General features: G+C 33.6%; 1 protein-coding gene across 3 annotated transcripts in view; it reads right to left on the bottom strand.

The window, feature by feature from the left end:
* KIFAP3 (kinesin associated protein 3) overlaps positions 1-21,999 on the bottom strand; it is a 113,583-nt gene that overhangs the window by 76,331 nt on the left and 15,253 nt on the right. For all 3 annotated transcript variants that reach the window (XM_011371719.2, XM_023537578.1, XM_011371720.2), the window contains exons 3-10: positions 20,391-20,545; positions 17,747-17,802; positions 16,985-17,126; positions 13,019-13,118; positions 11,770-11,894; positions 9,658-9,756; positions 7,954-8,132; positions 2,482-2,644 (exon numbers count right to left, since the gene is read on the bottom strand). In XM_011371719.2, the coding sequence (XP_011370021.2) occupies positions 2,482-2,644; positions 7,954-8,132; positions 9,658-9,756; positions 11,770-11,894; positions 13,019-13,118; positions 16,985-17,126; positions 17,747-17,802; positions 20,391-20,545 (1,019 nt within the window). The remainder of the gene's footprint in view (positions 1-2,481; positions 2,645-7,953; positions 8,133-9,657; positions 9,757-11,769; positions 11,895-13,018; positions 13,119-16,984; positions 17,127-17,746; positions 17,803-20,390; positions 20,546-21,999) is intronic.

Raw genomic sequence — 21,999 nt, 5'->3', positions numbered from 1 at the left:
CGTAATTCCACATAAGAGCATGAACTCATTTTTTCAAACTTATTTCCTACTATTTTCTTAGTTTTTGTCCCTCATGCTGACTTAGTGCCATCTATGCCTTAGGTGATGTTGGTCACTTTATCTGAAATACTCTCTACAGCCTCTATTCTTCTTCTCTTGTAAATATCACTTCGTTAAAATGACAAATATGTTGATGGCCATCTCAAATGGCATTTTGTCTATGAAGTACCAAAATGGGAACATTTTCTTTGGAATCTCAATATATCTATGGATTGAAAAATATTTTTCTACAGTGCTTAGCGCTGTGCTTTGCCATAGGTTATCAACATTTTACTGAATTAAGTTGAATTAAACTGCATATGCATCACAGGGAAATAAAAATATAAGCTACCTAGTTTGTCAACGAAAATCTAGTATCTATGAGAAGGATATTAGTACTCAGAGAAAGATAAGTCAGCAACACTTCAGAATGTCCATTTGACATCAGATGATGATGATGATAATGTTGATAAGAAAAATGATAATAGATAACATTTATTAAGAAAATACAGTATGTCAGGTACTGTTTAAGCACTTTGCATGCAATACCTCGTTTAATCCTCCCAAAAAACCTTAAGTTGGTTACGATTATTATCTCCATTTTAGAGATGAGGAAATTGAATCAGAGTTTGGATAACAGTCCCAATGTGACATGGTTAGTTAAAAGTAAACAGTCGCAATTCTAATAAGACGATCTGACTCTAGAAATTGAGCTCTAGAGATAAAGTATTTTATGTATTGAATATTATATCTTATATCCTCGAATTCTATTTGTTAGCAAAATGTGAAATGGGTATGCTGTAATTTCCCAAAAATCTCTTAAATCATATTTCATAAAAGTAGGTGAATGGATACTGAACAAACCAAATGGACTATGAATTCCTTCCGGACAAGGACGATATCTTATTCATCTTCATACCCTGAGAATCTGACCTAATATTTGATACATAATTCTGCTAGATTTACGACAAATGAAGGGTCACCTGATTTATATTCAAGATCCAGCAATTTTACTTTTAAAGTTTTTCTGTTTCCTCGCTAAGTGTCTGTATTGCTTTGGTTCCCCAAAAGCAATTTTTGAAAGTACTCCTCAGTCAAGTTTCTCATAAAAGTTATACCATAAGTCCTGTGCAATATTTGTTGACTGGGCAATTAATCAAATGTTCTTGGACTGACCAAAAGACTAAAGGTTTTCCTATTCTGAGAAAAGAATAAGTTAAAACTTACTTGTTAAGGGGACTTGAGAACTGAATTTTTAAATTATAGCTCTGCCCAGTCTACTTAATCATAATCTACTTAATATAACTATACATGTTCGGTTCACTACAGAGGTCAATAAATCCAGTTTTGGCAGCAGATAGACCTGCGTTTGAGCTCTGCCTTTTATCAGCCATGTAATCCTGAGTAAAGATGTCGGATGGGGAGTCCACGAGATAATGTAATTAAAGCACACAGCAAAATGACTAGTGCACTAAATAATAAATGTGACTAGTATTACAAAGAAAATAATGATGATGTCAATGACAGATTGGATCCATAGATATTAGATGGCAAAGAATAAACTTTAAATCATTCAACTACTATCCCACTACTGTCAGTGACTGTTACAAAATATTGACTATGTGGAGAAAGCAATTAAATGAGAATGAAATTGCAGTACTGCAAACAAAGGAACGGAGTCTTTAAAGATGAGTTAAGAATTTGCTTTCTGGTTAATAAAAGCAACGGTAGAGGGAAAGAGCAGGTGGACTGGCACGCAGGCATAAATGAGCTTGTTTAGAGAACTGTAAGGGGTTCAGTACGGACACAGCATGAAGTGTATGTTGGGGAGGAGCAGGTACCTGTAAAGACAGACAATGAACGGATCATAAAGGGGGTCTGATACTCTGCTAAGAAGCATTACGTAAGAGCACAGAGGACTTAACACTTGAATCCACCCTTGCTATATAGGTACCTTGTTAACAGCTAAAAGAAAATAATGTATTATAAACTGAATCCTCTAATACAATATTTTCTAACTCATGCTATACAAAAATACCCTTTATTTACTTAATGACAAAAAGGCTCCCCAAATTTGTGTAGTTGTCAGTAGTACATCAAAAGCGTGGCAGAACAGGAGAACTTAAATATCTCTGCTCTTAAAAACACTGAAGAGAAGGTGGCCCCTCTCGCTCCCGCGGCGGCCCTCTCACCGCGGCACTCTGGCTTCCCCTTCGCAGGGGCAAATGAGATCAGAGAGAACGGCTCCCGCTCTGCTGCATTCGACAGCACCACGGGAATCCTGGTACGTGTCACTTTTCGTTCATTCTGTTTATTTTTAAGTTCCCAATCAAAGAACATACACAGATTAATTTTTGTTAGCTGACTTTTCAACACAGAGCTCACTTTTCCAACGATGCTGGACATTCCAAGTAAACTAGCATCAGTTTTTCAAAAGCATACCTAGGAGTGCGGTGAGTTTGGGAAGCAGTCCGACTTGCACCATCTTATTCCTCAGCCCTGTGTCAAAGGAGAGGTTTAGCAAGAGTCGGAGGGTGATATTCAGGAGATCCTCATGCTCACAAGGTATCATTTTTACCAGTTTTTCAACGATATCCATTTCCACCTATGTCAAATAATAATACAAATGCAGTGAGGTTCTGTTGCACAATAAAACAAAAAAGATTACAGAAAGTTATATTTTTACTGTTTTTACCCATATACACACATATATATAGTAACTGTGTTATATCTATACACTCTCATTTTAATCTATAAACTACTTTGAAATCAAAATTTTGAAAATATATATTCCACACCATCTCTTCCTTGCTTCACTTAATAGCATCAACTAGAAGACAAATTACATTAGGTTCTTGAAAACACATCATTGTCCACCACCTACTAAGTGCTAGGCCCTATGTTAGAGCAAACAAGATCCTGTCTTGGCCTTTGAGAATTTCACAGTCTAAAAAGAGAGCAGACTAATGGAACAAATAATTAAAATACAGTGTGATAAAAATGGAATGCGCAAAGTGCCCCAGAAGCAACGCTGGAAGGAAACGGGAAGCTACCTAGAACAGAAAAGACTTCAAAATAAAAACAAAGCTCTTAAAAATGTGTAATAATTTACTCTCTGGTTAAGAAAGGCAATGGCGACCTAAGCAGAAGATAAAGCTAGTGGCTAGGCATTCGGGCATGAGAGAGCTTGTTTGGGTGGTGCTTTGGTATGGCCACAGTATGAAGTAAATGCTGAGGAGTGGCAGGAACTCATAAAAACAGACATTGGGCAGATCACGAAAAGCTTTTCATGCTCTTCTAAGACCTTTAACATATTCTAAAGGCAGTAGAATGCCTGGAATGATTTTAGGTTCAGAGGGTAATTTCATCAGATCAGCAGCATAAAGATAAATGTATATACATATATACAAATATATGTACATCCACACACAAAGAAAGACACAAAAAAATGAATACGGGGCACAGTATAGGTAGAGATTGAAGACAAGCACTGAAGAATGTACTGCATTTGATTAGGGTCTGACTTAAAAAAGAACAAAAAGATTGAAGAGGAAAGAATAATTTGAGAGGTGTTTAGGAGACACGGCTCACACATTTGAATGAGAAATGAAGAGGAAGCACTGAAGATGACCTTCAGGTTTGGGGCTTGGTCACTGTGTCGAGGGTCCCGAAGTCCACCCCAGGTTCAGCAATTTGCTAGGATTCACAGACTCGGTGTAAATTCATATTCATGACTATGGCTTATTATGATGAAGGGTGCGAAGCAGAATCAGCCAGGACGTGCTCCAGTGTTGAGCGGAGACTAAGACTCGCAGCCCCAGGTTGTTACTGGGGCAGGCACATGGGCTGCTCTGTCCAGCACAAACTAGACGGCCAGACTCCTGGAAGGGAAGCAGGTGTGCAGCAGAGAGCACGCTGCTCGTGCAAACAGTGCAGGCGCAGTGAACTGCTCTCATCACTTAGGGGACAGAGGAAACTCTCCAGAAGTCCAAGCTCCCAGACACCAGGCAAGGGCCGACCCTGTGAGGAGGTCTGTCTAAGGACAGCAGAGTCAGGCCCCTTTTCTACAGTCAGTAAGGTGGGTGTAGGTGCCATTACCTAAGATCTGTAAATTGAAAAACAGGTGTATGACAGGAAGGGCAAAAATTATCTTAATTTTTGTCATGTTTAATTTGAGGTGAAATTCAGTGGATTTCAGTAAATATTATAAAACTCAGAAGACAGCTGAACTATGAGTAACAGTTAAAACTCTAGGACAAGGGTCAGAAAACTATGGCTAGTGGGTCTAATCTGGCCTGACATCTGACTTCATAAAACCCGAGAGCTAAAAATGGTTTTTGACTGTTATTTTTTTAAATTATTGACAAAATTTAAATACAGAATCTTTCACGACACATGAAAATTATCTGAAATTCAAATTTCAGTTTCCATCAAGTTTCACTGGAAGACGGCCGTGCCCGTTTGCTGTGGACTCTCCCTGGCTGCGATCATGCTACAACCGCAGAGCCGAGCAGCTGCGACAGGGACCGCGTGAGCTGCAAGGCATAAGATACTGACTCTCCGGCCAGGTACAGAGAGAGTCTGTGGACCCTCGATTCTAGAAAATTATCAAATTCAAAGAAAGACAACTCCAGGCCCAGATGGCTTCTTCACTGGTGAATTCTATTAAATATTTAAGTAGAAATAACACCAGTTCTACACATATCCAGAAAAACTGAAGAGAAAATGCTTCCTAACTCACTCTATGAGGCCACAGTTACTCTAATAGCAAAACCAGACCAAGACATAATAAGAAAACTATAAACTAGTAATCCCCTCATAAACATAGGTATGAAAATCCTCAACAATATTTTATCTAGTCAAATATAGCAATATATAAAAAAAGCAATATATTATGACCAAGTGGTGTTTGTTTCCCGAATGTGACTGGCTCAGCATGGGCACGTCAACCAGTGCTAGTCCCTCTACCAGCAGTCTGAAGAAGAAAAACCATGTAATCATCTCAATCAATGCAGAAAAGGTACTTGACAAAATCCAACATTCATGCACAATAAAGAGTCTCAGCAAACTAGAAACAGAACAAAACTTAAACTGATAGAGTATCTACAAACAAACCTACATAACATTATACTTAATAGTAAAAGGCATTGCTTTCTTCTTATGGTCAGTAACAAGGCAGGAAAGTCCACTCAGAGAATTCCTTTTTAACATCATATGAAAGAATCCCTCTCCAGTACAATAGGGGAAAAAAGCCATGTAAATTAGACTGGAAGAAATACAACTTTCTATTTACACATGACATGTCTCTACTTAGAAAATCCCCAACAATCTACAAAGAGCCAATACAACTAAAAAGTGAATTTAGCAAGGTCACAGGGCACAAGGTAAATATACAAAAATCAACTGTATTTCTATATACCACTAACCACGACTGATGTAGACTTATTGTGGTGATCATTTTGTAATGTCTATAAATACCGAATTTCTGTGATGAATACTTGAATAGGATATTATATATTAATTATACTTCAATAAAAATCATCAACAATGGGAAACTGATAATTTCTTCCTTAAAAATCACAATTTATAATGGTAAAACATTTAGGTATAAATCTAACAAAATATGTACAAAATATGTATGTTAAAAACTACAAAATGATGGAAGAAACCAAGAAAGACCTAAATAAATGAAGAGCTATACCATGTTCTTGGATTGGAAAATCCAATATGTTTTATATATTGAATACTGCCAATAGATTCAAAGCAATCCCAATCGAGTTTCCAGGACTTCTTTTTTAAAGAAATAGACTGGCTGATTCTAAATGGGAATGGAAAAGTAAAGAATCTGAAACAGCCAGAATAATTTTGAAAAAGAATAATATTTGAGGCTTTATACTATATGATTTCAAAACTTACTATTAAAGCTAAAGTAAGCAAAACAAACATGTATCAGTAAAAGCACAGACACATGGATCAATGGAACAGAAAAGAGAAAAATGCAAAAATAGAACCACACATACACAGCCAACTGATTGTCAACAAAGGTACAAGGGTAATTTCAATATGGTGTAAAGGCATTTCAGGGGAGAAAGAAATAGTACTTTCAACTAATAGTACTAAAACAATTAGACATCCATATCAAAACATGAATCTTGATCCATACATTGCAACATATACAAAATTAACTAAAAAAATGGATGGAGCACAGACTAAAACAAAAACAGTAACAACACAAACCCCATAAAACTTCTTGAAGAAAACAGGAAGAAATCTTTGTGACCTAAGTTAGGCAATGGCTTATTAGATACAACACCAGAATACATTCCATTAAAAAAATTATTTGATATAGCAGACTTCTTGACAATTAAAACCTTCTACTCTTCATAGGAGAATGAAAAGACAAGCCACATAAAAGGAGAAAATATTTGGAAAACATAACTAGTAAAAGACATTCAAAATAAAAAAAAAAAACTCTCAAAATTTAATAAGAAAATAAGCAACCCAAGGCATACATATCCTTAAAATCATATTCTAATGATATGACTTATTCCCTTTTTATTATGTTGTATTAATATGGAAACTCAATTTAAATCATTAATTAAAGATTTTTTTAAACTAAATTTCCTTTAAAATAAACAACTCTAAAAAGCAAGGTCAGTATTAGTTCACATCAACAGTAACATGAACACATTATTTAAATAAATAATACAACCTCACAAATAGATCAGCCATCCCTCCCCACCACTCCTTTTAAATAAAATCGCCACAGGCTTCATCTGTTACTAATTATATTAAGTAATATTTCGCTTTTGAAAAAGCTACAGTATAAAGTGGTGTTACAGAAAACTTAATAATAAAATGACCTAGAGAGTTTTTTTTTTAAATTAATTTGTATTTCCAGCGCAGATAATGGAACGTAAAAACGCGTGAAGTCCAATCAGATAAAGACTAGACACAGCCTTCTAATCATTTCTTTCCAGTTGATAAATGACCAATCCCAAAAGATAAATTCAGTAATTGTCTTGACATGCAACGCTCTCTCAATTCTCTATCTATAAAATAGAATTTATAGTTAATGCTTTTATTAAATGTTCTATATAAAGTGACAGTGTATCAAAAATCTATCAGTAAATTTATTTCAGCCTTTAAGTCATTCTTTCTGCCCTGGAAGTGGAGAGAAAGAGTAGGAATACCTGAATATATTTCTTTGAGCAAATTACTTAACTTTTCCGATCCTCTGCTACTTCATCTGTAACATCAGAAGGTAATTCACGAAATCTAAACAGGTAATTTTTATTCTTTCTTTATGTATTTTTATATTATGTATATTTTTCAGAAAAGGAAATACACGATCAACTTGCATGTCTCAAAGACCACTGCATCAACACAATGTAAGATGGCAAACAGCCGACTGTAGCAATTCAAACGAGAAGTGAAGAGGGTACAAACAAAAAGGCATAAACGAATACACTGACAATGGGAAGAGGAAGAAGGGTCCTGAAGAGGCAGAAGCAACAGCCGTGGCTGCTAATGGGAATGGGGAGTGAGAGAGAAGAGACTGGGCTGAACTGTAATTCCACATACTAATAACACCAGAAAAGCAGGAGAAACCAATGCGGGAAAATCATAAAGCCAGATGATTCTAAAGCACAATCTTGAGCTTGCATTATTTTCTACATATTACATTTCATATGAAAAGACATTTTCTATACAATATTAAGAAAAGGTTTTTATCCATAAAGCTTCAATTATCTGGAGTACTAATAAAGAATGTTATATTTCCTAATGAAGCCATTTAAAGGAGTTACTGCTATTATAAATTTTCCTTCGGCATCATCAGAGTGGGGGGATGGATAATGCGTTTACTTTTTATCACAATATTCTAACTTAAAAATAGCAAACATGTTAAGTTACCATGTCATTTTTGTTCTCCATAAAAATGCTGAGTTTCTTCAAGAAAGACACAACCAGAATCAGCAGCTCGAAATTGTCCCGGTCGAGCGCCTTCACCAGCATGTGGACTATGCTCTTGTTCCGCATCTTCAGCTCCGTCCGCGTGTCTTCCGCAAGGTTCAGCAGCAAGTAAAGAGCCACTAGAGGGGGGTGGCAGAGAGAGCCACGTGACCGGCGCGGTGACCCGGCAGTGCGATGACCCTCCCGTCGCCAAAGTAACACACGCAGTCCCCAGAAAAGAATACGTGATTTTGAAATTTTAACCGGTTATTAATTCATCCATTAGAAAACATTTATTGCTATTGAGTGATATGTTATATGAAATAAAACATGATTTATGTAAAATAATAACCGTATGATATCGAGGACACAATAACTCAAATAAGACAATGATCTCCACCCTCTTGAAGCTTAGAGCTTAATAATAATCAAATGGCAATTAAAGGTATATGTTAGCAAATAATAAATCAGGCAGATGGAGAAAAATAATTTTATACATGTAAAAAACAAGGTAAAACTTCAATAACTAGAGGCGGACATGTTAAAAAGAGCTATAATCCAAAATGTATCATACAGCTAGAGCTGAATTTGCGCATATTAAAACATTTAAAATTTTCAGACTGATTTTCTGAGAGTCACTACAGGAAATGGCCATATGAAATTCAGTAATATAACTGTGACATTAGACAAAGTTGAAGTCACTGTCCACTAGTTCTAGGTAAAATTTCTTTTAGATACTTGTAATAAAAATGATTACATTCTCATAACTCAAATAATTGTTCTCTTTTGACAGTGAGGATTATGTAACAGATAATGTTTTCCATTTTGCCCTGAAAGAAAGCCTCAGTTAACACTTCGAAAGTTTCTGTCAGAATTATATAGGCTATTATGGTCAACATAATCTTTGTGCTCTCCTATGGCCTTGATTTTACTCATCATTTTAGTATTCCATTTCACGTATTCTTACAAACCATCTCTAAACCATTATAAATAGAAGAAATATATGCATACATATATAAATATTACATTTAATTAATTTCACAAATATTGGAAAGGCAATTCACACTAATTAAGTACCCACTGTATGCCAGGCACTGTACTAGTTGATATAAAGCTGGAAAAATATCAATAGCTACAAAGAAGAAACTGAATGTACACTTAAAAGTCTCATAACATTTTCACTAATCTTCAAAATATTCTGCATCTTTTGAAAGCCTGAGAAACCAAACTAGTGAACATCTCTCAATAAACCCCGCAAAGATGAGACTATTTTTCATTACACAGGAGAAATATTTTGAAAAATTTTACACCAATTTCCTAAGAAAGCAATAAAATAATTCACTATATAAGTATGTTAGGGTTTGAAACACAAGATTCTCATTATTGAAAAGTCATACTGGATTAAAAAAATCATCTCTGAATTAAAAAAAAATAACAAGTATATATACATTTAAAAGCTGAATGGGGCCTTTTGGTGTGAAAGAGTTGGGTGATATTTAAAACATTATTACCTACAGATAAAATAGAAGAATTGGTTGCATATTAAAATTAATAAAACTTTCAGTTATTCTAGTATTAGCTATACTGATCTGATTAAAAAAAATGGAATAAACTCAATGTAGAATAAGCACTTTGTTGCTTTTCTCATTGCTTAAGAATTCATACCTCGTAAGAGCTGTTCCTGTTTTACTACAAGTCCCTGGTATTTTTTAAAGGTTTTTTCATAATCTTTCCTCAAGGTTTGGTTTTCAGGGTCTTCATCAAGTAAACAAGTTAAGGATCATCCATACTCATTAAAGCAAAGAAAATCTACTGAAAAATACTATGAAGAACAGTACTATTAAAGTTTATGTACATTATCCAGTTATTTTCTCTAACCAATAGTTTAACGAAAATCTTATTCTCTGCTCAATGATTGTGTTATAACAGGACTTCTTAACCAAGGGTTCAAGGATGGCCCTGGAGTCCTTGGGTGAACACATGTTTGGGCTTCACCAAATACTGGAGCTCCCAGAAATCATATGCAAATATTCTATGTATGTGTACAAGTTTCTAACTTTCAACAAATTATCAAGTGGGTCCATGTACCAAAAAGATTACTGCCTTAGAGAATGATTTAGTTAATAAGAATATTGGATTCTTCTTCAGAGAAATATGGATTAGATATAAAGCTTTTAGCACCCTCTTCAGACTGGATGCCAAAACAGAAATATCCCAAAGTTAGAGGTAAACAAAATTTTTAAATTACATCTTCTAGCCCGACTTAATAAAACAGTAATATATTAGAAGTGGTCAAAATTCTGATAGGTCATTTTTATATTTCTTCAATTACTGTAATCTACTGATCCTAAGACACATTTGCCAACACTATAATATCTCTAGGATTCAGATTTGTCTTATAATCCATGATAACACATAGTTTAATTGGAAGCATTTTTTTCTTTGTTAGTGGTTCATAAATAGTGGCGTATCTTACAACCAATGGCATCTGATATTTAGAGGAATACAGAATGTCTTAAAACATCGGTTCTTGTCCCCAAACAATCACAATGTAGTCCCATTAGTGTCCCTCTCCTCACTCCTCCAGTGTAAATGAATTTTGGGTGCCCTCAGGAGACGTGGGACTCCAGAAATAATCTAAACTCTCCAAGATTTTTGAGTTGTCCCTGTAGTTTAAGGCAATACCAATCGAGATGTCATAACTTATACTTTACACAGAAAATTTCTAAACATGGAAAGACCCTAATTAAGAAAATCAAAGCTCGTGAGTATGTGAAGGTATATATCTTTACAGTGTCTTGGGGATTCCATGAAGGGGAGGTAAGAAACATGATACTCTGAACAATGGAAATAATATTTTTACCTTTTAAGAGAGATCAATAAATTTGGGGTTCTAAGAAAAGTTATCAATATGGCTTGCTGATCTGCAAAACATGTCATATAAGGACAGTTATGAATAAACCAGGGCCTTCAATCTAGAAGAGTAAGTTGTAGAGACAATATGATAAACATCTTCAAATATAAGAAATGCGATGTTCAAGAAAATATCCTTATTCTATATTACTTCTGTATGTAAGATTAGGACCTAGGGATGGAAGTTATTGGGGAGTGGAATTTACTACACGAAGCAAAGAACATTATAATAAACAGAATGCCAAACCACAGAATAAGCTAAGACAATATGCAGTGACATTGTTCAAGAAGAGACTAAATAACTCATTTGTAAGGGAAGTTGCAGAAAAGATTCCTGTACTGACAGGTTAAAATAGATCATTTTAAAGGTTTCTTTCACAGGTTCTCCCATTCTGCAGGCCCCTCAAATTTGAACGTTTAAGAAAAGTATTTTTGCCCTTAATTTAAAAAATAGAATTTAAAATTATGTTCATCATTAAGTTCACACCCATTCCAATCAAAATCACCTATTACACAGAAAGAAATACATGAGCCCGTGGTGAGCCAGCCTTCAGCTAAAGGATCTTAAGGGACATAAGTGTAGCTACTTAGAGACTCATGAATTCAATTATCTAGGACCACTATTATTTGCTTCCTCTATCTTATCAACTAATCAAAGTTATAAAGAGATGAAAAGTGTATGTCAAACTATATTCACTCCGAGAGTTTCAGACTCCATCTTAACCTTCAAAACACTCTTGCATTTTCCCAAGTAATGTGAATGGCAAAAACCAACAAAACAAAAACAAGCAAACAAAAACCGCATCCATCCAAAGCTCATAGCAACAGGCAACAGTGGGGTGAAATGCCGCTCTAAAAGGATATCAGCTTTCTTCTTCTTAGAAAGTTCTTCTTGCCAAAGCTCATGTCTTTTTAATTCATGATCAATGATATTCATACAGAGAGCTCCAATTTTATAGTGAGTGATAAGTCCATGAAACTGAGAAAAGCTTTAAAGAAGAGATTTTAGTATGCACTTAAAGGAAGACATTTTGTGAGTTCAGGAAATTTGCTTTTGATAAACACTGGTACAAACAATATAGAAAATAAATTTACCATACATATTTCAATAAGTGAACACACCCACAGCTTACTAGGAAGACTTAAAATTATGAGATTAACTATATTTTAACATACTACCTTTCCCTGAAGTGAAATTATTTTTAAGTTATAAATTAAATAAAACACATTATTTACAATTAACTATGACTTGAACTATTCAGATACTTTCAAAATAAAATTTTAGACTACCATCTAACAAAGCTAATAATATAACAAAACTGTTATTGAATAAAACTGATACCAGAGAATAAACTAGTAAAGTATTAGCAATTGGGTTTTGCATATGTTTCCTAGATAATTAATTCATCCAAGTATTTATTCAGTAAATATTTAATTTAATCTAATGCTGACACATTTTTAGAATAGAGGAAGACAATTCTCTAGGACTTGGTTAGAAACTTTTCACAATGTCTCAATAAACATCTTTTAAAGAATATACATGTAAAATATATAGATGCGTCACAGGTATGTGTTTGCATGCACATAGCTCTGTGTGTGTGTGTGTGTGTGTGTGCGTGTGCGTGTGCGTGTGTGTGTGTGTGTGTGTAAAATAACATTTACTGGTACTTACTCTGGGTTAGGCTTTATTCTAAAAACTATCTGAAGGGGGTGCTACTATCACCATTCAGTTTACAGATGAGGAAAGCGAGGCACAGTGACATTAATTAATGTAACTAGGACCAAACAGCTAATAAATAGCAAGACTTAGATTCAAATGCAGACACTCTACTTCCAGAGCCCATATTCTATGCCTCTTGACCATTATACTCTCCTACTCTGGGTGTGTGTGCGCACGTGCACGTATGCACGAATGCGCTTGGGTGAGTGAGTATGGACTGACTGAAAGACAGAACAGAGGGGACAGAAAATGGGGATCAGTAAGAGTTCAGCGGCAAAGCACGGGCAGACACACAGAAGACTGAGTGCACCAGTCATCTACAGACTAAACCCATGCGGCAAACAGAGAAATACAGACAGGCTGGCACTTTCATATCTTAAGTTTTATACTTACCTGGAAAAACAAAAAAAGATGTAGATTATGTTTGTAGCTAACTCAACACTTTGCTTCCAGTCTTCTCTCAGGACTCTGGCTAACGCACCAAGGGCAGTCTCTACAGAAAACAGGGAAGTACAGAAATAATCATTCACTTGCCTCTGGAACAAAGGGTGATTGGTTTTAAATGTCTACTTATTAATAAATAACAAAGGATAGAACTGGGACAAAAAAGTAGGATGCTTCTTTCCAACACAGAAGCTATTTTTGAAACTGAAATCCAACTTCTACTTAAAAACTCCTAATGTTCAGCTTTAAGTATATAACTGTAAACAGAAAAATATGATTTAGATAAAATAACATATATAGACTATGGATAACAATAAAATAATAAGACCATTTATTTCTTGAGTTGCATTTCCACCTGTAATCTTGCTACAGCAGTACCAATTTTTTTCTTTTTTAACATCTGATTTAGGGTGTTTGTGAATAAGTAAAAAAAAAAGAAACCCAGAGCAACTCTAAAAAAATAATGAGCAGTTTAGTAGGCTAACTCTAGCTCCATTAAAGTAAATTAATAACCAAATAAAACTTATATGCAGAAAAATGTCTAATATTTTTAATATCATGTTAAATTGATGCCAACAGACATAAATAAAACAAAAAATCTTTCATAAAATTAGCTTCAGGGTAGATTTATAAACATCCCTGCTAGATTTTTATCTTGAAAAAGGTGAAATTAATAAATTGATTAACAGGAATATTAAGTAGACATATTAAATAGATATAAAGTAATGAGACTGGTTTTAAATTAGTGTTGCTACATGACTTACCAATTCTTAAAATAATAAATGTTAAAAAAAAATCTGTGTGTTTTTCTTAATCCAACTTTCTTTGATTGGCACTCAAGATCTATTATACTTCATTGACTGCATTATCAGTATTTATTATTGTAATGAAAGTGTTCTGTTTATTTGAGCTTTCTGGCAATTCGGATTGTGAAGCAAGAATTCACTATATCATTAATCCACTTAGTAAGACATTTTTTCATCAAACTAAAAAAATCCTATAATGGCATTTCATAATGTTATTCATATTCATAATGCAGAGCACCGGTGTAATATATGCTTGACTCCAAAATCATTCTGGAGTTAAGTAAATAGGTATGCAATGTATATTAAGAGCAAAGGCTGCCAAAAGTCCTATTTAACAAAGAATCTGGTTTAACTTTGTTTATTCCTGTATTACCAAAGGCATTTCACCACTATAAGCCAAAGGAAATAATATTTCTTAGAATATTCTTTGGAAAATGATGTACTATCATGTCATAAATTTAAGCATATGTTTAGTGACCTAGTTTCCAAATTTTATTTCATTTTTCTCCTTTAGTACCGAATAGAGAAATATCTCAATAAAAATACAGCTACAGGAATTGTATATGGGTTAACAATAAATAGCCAAAAGAAAATTAGTTTCAGAAGGTCAAAATACAAAATTAATTTATAAGTGGAATACAATCATAATTAAAATTCCATTATGATTTTTTAGAGAATATGTTAAAGTGATCTCAAAATAACATAGAAGAAAATCACTATATCTATGAAAAACTGTAGCTTAGCAGCAACTACAGGAAACAGAACAGTTTGGCACTCCCCAAAATCCCTACTCCAGACAACTGTCACTATCCGACCTGTCTTGATGCTTGCTGCAAAGCTCCATTCCCAGGGCATTTTTGAAAACTACTAGTGGCAACACTGCAGTCATGAGCAGCAGCCTTGCCAGCTAGAGTTAACGAGAGGCTGACTAAAAATTTTAAAAGGAAAAACTAGAATATGAGATACTCACAGGATCTTTGGAAAGCTCCAACATATTCCTAGGATTCTACAAGGTCATGCACAATGTGGAGGGATGTGCACATACCACAGAAGGACCAGAGAAGGACCTAATCCCTCACCTCTGACCAACCTCGCGGCAATGTACAAGCAGGAAGTGAGGGCTAAAGCTTGTAAACTACCTGCTTGAGCACGGAGGACATGCCACAACACACACACACAGAGCCCCTAAGCAAAGGCTGGGACACTTAAGTGCCAGCCATTTAAGGAAGCCTCTATCCAATCATTAGCTACCACTAAACTAACTGAGCCAGAGGCTTCAGTGGCTGCACAAAGAATACAGAATCAAGAAACTCACTAAACAAACAAACAGCAAAAATAACAAGTCCTGGAGGGGTTGGGAATCAGAGATTTTCAGAGTTTCCACGATATTATTTCAACAACAAGAACAAGAAAATATGAGATACGTAAAGATACAGGACAGTATGTCCTATCATCAAGAAATACAGTAGTCAACAGCAACTGTCCATGAGGAAGCTCGACACTGAACTCATGAGACAAAGATTTTACATCAACTCTTGTAAATATACTCAAAGAACTAAAGGAAAGCATATCGAAAGAAAGTATGAGAAGGTAAGAGAATGATGTCTCATCAAAGAATATCATAAAAAGATACAAATTATTAAAAAAATAAACCAAGTGGAGATTCCGCAATGGCAAAATACAATATCTGAAATGCAAAATTCATTAGACATCTTAACAGTAGATGTGGACTAGAAAAAGAATCAACAAATGGAAAAGCAGGTCATGTAAGATTATCTAGTGTGAGGAATGGAGGGAAAAGAGAATGAACAATAAATAGACAGAGCCACAAAGACCTGGGGCCACCGACAAGCATACAAACATGAACAATAAATAAACAGAGCCACAAAGACCTGGGGCCACCGACAAGCATACGAACATGAGCATCATGGGAGTCCCAGCACGAGAGGCGAGAAAAACGCAAAATGAAGACTTAACACTACAATGTCCAAACACGCACTGAGTTTGATGAGAAACATTAATCTGCATACCCAAGAAGCTCTGCAAACTCCAAGCAAAATATACTCAAAGATATCCACACCTAAGCACATCATAGTCAAACTGGCAAAATATTACTGCATGGAGAAAAAATTACCAAGAAGTGTGATATAATTAATATAAAAATTCATAAGGCAATACTCTATATTTTAATACAGAAAAAAACATATACTCACATATATGTAAAAGTATGAAAAAAGAAGTGGATGAATGCACTGCAAACTCATAATGAATTATAGAATAAGTCAAAAGGGTCTTATCTATAATATTCTAATTCTTTTAAAAATGTATATTAACATGAGTTGTATAATTTACAAAATACTTAAAATGTACAAATTTCCTAATTGGAATACTGATAATATCCTAGGACTCCCAGACAGATCTCTGTGTATACTTTCCAAGCCACAAAGAATTGGTGTGCCCCCATAAAAAAGAGTCTCACAGCAGATGAAAAGGTATTCTTTCTCATGTGATGGAGTCAGATAACGATGACATCTTCCATATTTTATTTTTGGCAAACGTATAATCTCAGAAAACTATGCATTTAAAATAATTCTGTAGTGCTATCACTGAGAAAAAAGGTTTTAAAAGCATTGCATCACCTTTTTCTTATTACCTACCCCTTGTAATGAGAGGAAAGCAAATTCAATCTAAATGAAATTATAAACATTAATATCTTTTCCTGGGCTACTGAAAGAAAATATTGGAACTCTAACTAATTTAATAAAAGCATACAGATATGTACATAAATGTCAAAAGTTTGATAATGTATCCTAATTAAAAAAATAGAAAAAAGAAAAGATATAGTACCGTTAATGCTTGAGTTCCATTATTTAAATGATTTGTGAATTCTCCAGAGAATATTCAAATATTACGCTCTCATGTTAAAAATTTGAATAAGAAGAAAGGTAATAAAGAGCTGGAAAATAAGTGCATTCCTAAGTTTGGTATAAATAATTTTTTTTTGAGTGATACTGAGGTGTAATAATTTTAACTTGTTCTTCTAACATAAATTTAGAAATCATATTTTGCAATGATTTTTCTATTTTCAATATTTATAAATCTAAGTTACCATTTAATAGTAGTTCTTCCAAGTTATCAGGATTTCGAGCAAGCTGCAGGATCAAAGCAGAACCCCGAACCTTGTCAGGAATATCTTCATATAACAACTCAATGTACTCATCCATGTCATTAATGTTAGCCACTTCATCAATCTGAAACAGAGGAAGAGCTAGAAAATACTCCAAAAGAACAATAATGCTTAACAGAGCCACTGTCAAAGGAATGGTATTTTGTGACCAATATATTGCCCTTTATAATAATAGGCAAGTTTTCAAATGACTCATAGTTCCATCTTTGTGTAGAGGGGGAAGTTGGATCTGTGGGTGCTAGGACTCCAGTACAAAAATAGTTATGAACCATATGATAAAACGAGATGTACACAAACTCTAAAATTGGTCTATCAATACAAAGTATCTTAAATGTAATGAAAAATAGTTTATATCTGCTATAATAAGCAATATTTCAAAACATCTTGCAATAAGAATATTTAAAACAATTTACTTTTCTATCAAAATAGAAATAACTTTGTCTAAAAAAATACCCTAATACCCTAAAATACCTAAAATAACTTTTAGACATAACTTTGTCTAAAAAAATACCCAATAATTTTTTGCTTTACCAATTAAATACTTATTTTTCTATCTTTTTTAGGTACTTCTAAGTTCAATCATTTAAAAAAAAATCCACATCTGTTCAATGTGATTGTATGAATTACTGACGGTAAAAAGCAAGACCTTAAAATCAGTTCTCTATTAGATCAGAATAGTCTTACCTCCATTCCTTCAAAAGGAGGTGGATCTTTAGGCTTGCTTGATTTTTCTTTTTTTTCTGTAAAAAGACAGTTGTTGTTTTTTTTAATGAGAACGAGGTTTTTAGGGTTTCTGGGTAATTTTTATTTTTGGCAGTTGAGTTTAATTCTAGCTAAGCTGGGGATCTTAAAACTGAATAGTTTATGAAATAATCTTTTTTCTGATGCATTAAAAATGCTTATCTATAATCTAGCTGTTCTACTGAGGATATCAAGGAGAATACAAATAAATAAAAATCTACAAATAATCCCCAAGTTATGTAGGCAGCAATTTTAACTTCCGCCTTGGTTAACTTTTGGGGTATGTAAATAGCCAGACTTGTCAACAAGAAGCAAAATAGTCTCAAGTTTTCTCTTTCTCCCCTCTTAATTCACATTTAAGGTGGGAATAGAAAAATCAATAAGGCAAATAAAAATACATGAGATGAATAATATAAAAACTAAAATGAAAATTAACAAGGGAAAATAAAAAGAAAGTACTTGGGTAAAGTTAAAAGCTAAAATTAAGAATAGTTGCGAACTGAATTTTTTAAACAAGTAAAATTAGGATCATAAATTAAAAGGCAAATATTTACTATCTGTGTTAATCCTCACTTGTTCCCAAACAAGTTAAAGTAGCATCTAAAGGTGCTGAACACAACTTTGAGCCCTTTGTTACACCCAATTATTTGAGTCATAGAATTTTATTTTCTAACAAAAAAATCAAAAATACTTTACTGATCTGGGTTAAAAACCTCAGCAATGCATGTACATTAAAATACGTTAAAGGAGTATCAAAATTTTGATTTTTTAATTATTAAATATGTTTTATATATAATAGGAATTAGTCCTGATTATTTTCAGAGGATAGTAGCCATTCTAGATAAGGTTATGTTTTCTCAACAGTTAGATTTGCCTCAAATAATTTACTATAACAGTGATTTTAATTAAGCAAAGAAAAAAATTCACTGAAGGTAAAGAATCATATAATCAAATACATATTATTTTGCTTCAATCACTTTTAGGGCAAAATTCTTGGCTTTGAGAAATTGTGAATACTATGTAAAAAAGAAAAATTAGTTTTTAAAAGTAAGTATATAGTGTATATATTTAATACAGTACAGCATATCATGTCTTGAAATATTAATATCTACATAGAGAAAGATACTGATTTGAATTAACTTCTCCACGTATGATGACATGAAAATTTCCTCATATTCCTCTAATTTCTAAGGAAGGAGGTAAGAAGACAGATTTACCCTGAAAACTCAGTGAAGGCGTTTTCATTAGTTTAAAGGTATTTTATGATAAATGCCATCAGAATAATGTTAATTCGGCATTAGGAAAGATCGGTTTTGTATAATGTACAACCAAACAATAGATATCACACATCTTTAACAAGTACAGGATTTATTCTGCTTACTTAAATTATCGAAGATGTTCTCTCTCATCATTTATAGACATCTTAGCAAGACTATTCTATCATAAAATATTTAATAAAAATTCTTCTTGACATTTTCCTCACAGCACTTTTATTAATTATTATTAACAAGTATACACTGAGTGCCAGCTATGTTGTTGAAAGCAATCAAGTTCAACATGCTTAATTTTGCTTTTAAATAAAAAAAGCAATTTGATTCATTCAACAAATATATATTGATCATATAATGTGAGTTAGTAACTGTATTTAGGGCTAACTAATAAAAGTATATATTAGTCACAAGGCGTTTTATTTGCTATGAATAGAGAGAGAAGGCTGACTGACTTAAACAAATTAAATTTTATTTCATTTTTTTCATATTAGTACAATAAAAACTGAAGCATTTACAAGTTATTTCAAGGGCACCATATTTTGGAACTAACCCACAGTTAAAGATATGTAAACTTAATACATACTATGAAACCGAATTAAGTAACCATTCAATAATCTAAGGTGACTTTCCATTTAAATGTTTCTATTTTGTTTCATTATTGGTTTAGATTATTTAAAAATGTCTCTATAAATAACCAAATGCTTAGCTCTAATATTTGAATGGCTTGGTGCTTTTATGAGGGAATTAAAAGCAGAGGAATGGCAACAATAGGAGCGTTGAGGAATGAAGGGGGAATATTTTCTTAAGAAAGATTCGTAAAACATGTCTTTAGTACGGTGTAGCACATACGACATATATTTTAACATTTAGATCCTTAAGTAATCCATTCAAATAATAAATTAAATGTCAATAAAAAATTTAGAAAATATAAATCTAGTTGGAGCAGAGAAAATAGGTTTTCTGCCCCAAATTCTCTCCTTTTATTATTCTACAATATGACAGACATTTGCTTGTATTCCTTATTTTAGCATATGTGTACATGCACACAAGCACACGCGCGCGCGCGCACACACACACACACACACACACACACACACACACACAGTATGAAACAGAAACATCGTTTTGTGTGGAAACATCTAATATAAAACCCAACATGTAGGAAACTAATGTTCGTTTATTCTTTCATTTATACTTATTCATAGCACTGGCAAAAACAAAAACAAAAACAAAACCACCATTCAAATATCTAAAGTACAAACTATGTAGTCAAACAACTCGTTCTGCATTAAAAAGTCAAGAATTCTTCTGCTTACCTTTTCCTGACAATGAATCGCGGCGGTTCTGCAGATAGTACAACAGCTGTTCCACCTCATTTAGTTTTGAGGGATGAATGAGTTTACATTCCTCAACCACCTTCCGAGCCAGGGAAGTTATATCTGTGTTGGCATTGAGACTCTTAAGACGAATGCTGCAAGCAGATCGGAATTTTCCAACTCAGGTATTATTAAAGCAAGTGATAACTTAAACAATACTTCTTTAAATAAATAATGTAGAAAGCATTTAAATGCACCTTAGACAATTTTAGTAAAATATAATAAAGTATCAGATATAATTAGGCTTAGAAAAATGCAAAGTGATAATTTTCTTTGAGCTGGACAAGCAAGATAAAAAGAACATAAAACCTACATCTGCCTCTTCTAGGCAGGAGAGCATATTCAGAGATCTTATTTTAAAAGTCTTTCTGATGTAATATATACAAAGTCTTTAGTCATTGGATGTGAGAATCCATATCTCCAAAAATTAATCATTTTCTTGACCACAGTCACAATCATTTATGTTTTTCAGCTAAGACAAGACACAATATTGATATTTTAGGATTCAGTTGTCCTAGTGGAAATTATACAAAAGGCAGAAGAAAGGAAGCAGGATGCATTTTAAACCTTATATGAAGAATTCTTAAGAACAAATGAATACATTAGGTACTTGTTAGTATTTTTAAAAAAATAATAAATCAGCTTCTCTTTTTTATTTTAGTCCAGGAGATTCATCAAAAGCTTGATAAGAAAAGGCTATTCCAAGTCTGGAAACATTTGCATTTACACAGATTCACGGTACCAGGAAAAGCTATAAAAACAAATAAGGTTCAGGGTGAAGACTCAAACTGGTGGCAAAAGATTCTTTCAAGCAGATGTGCTCATGCAAGGCTTCCGTTCAAAGAGATATATAAAAAAGTAGCCACTGTGTAGAATTATTTCTTGAGGAAGATGGCCAATATTTGGAGACACGTCAAGGTATTAGAGGCAGCAAAGGCAGAGATCTCAGAAAAAGGTCCTGTACTGAGCAACTGTGAAATTATTCAGATGTAGATGGTAACTCCTGAAATAAGTCCAGTAGAGTGATGTAGATACTATTCCTGCTATGTAGTCAGCCCTAAATCTGGTCCGCTTGGGATTCTATGAGCTACCTTTTAAATATATTTTTATAATTCTACCTTTTGATTATATTTTTGTATAATATTACTGCACATCAGAATGCAGAGCTAGAAAGGAGAGTCTATTCAGAGAAAAACTAAAAAAACTCCACGTTTTATTTTAGCAAGGGACTGGGAAATCTTGACAGTTGCTATAAATCTGACTGAGAATTGACACAAGAGGAATGCTATAAACATATATTTTAAAAATTTCTTTCTAGTCTTTAGAGCAGTTTTAAGTTTACAGAAAAATTGTGCATAAAATATGGAGTTCCCATATATACCCAAATTATCTCTCTCCCCATAAAATTCTTTCTATTATTACCATCTTGCATTAATGTGGGGCCTTTGTTACAACTGGTGAACCAATATTCACACATTATTATTAAGGACACAGTGTACATTAGGGTTCACTCTGTGTTGTACAGTTCTATGGGCTCTGACAAGAGCAA

Source organism: Pteropus vampyrus, unplaced genomic scaffold (assembly GCF_000151845.1).
Source record: "Pteropus vampyrus isolate Shadow unplaced genomic scaffold, Pvam_2.0 Scaffold194, whole genome shotgun sequence".
Lineage (NCBI taxonomy): Eukaryota > Metazoa > Chordata > Mammalia > Chiroptera > Pteropodidae > Pteropus > Pteropus vampyrus.
The sequence above is the reverse complement of the archived record's forward strand: the minus strand, read 5'-3'. Positions and strand labels throughout refer to the sequence as shown.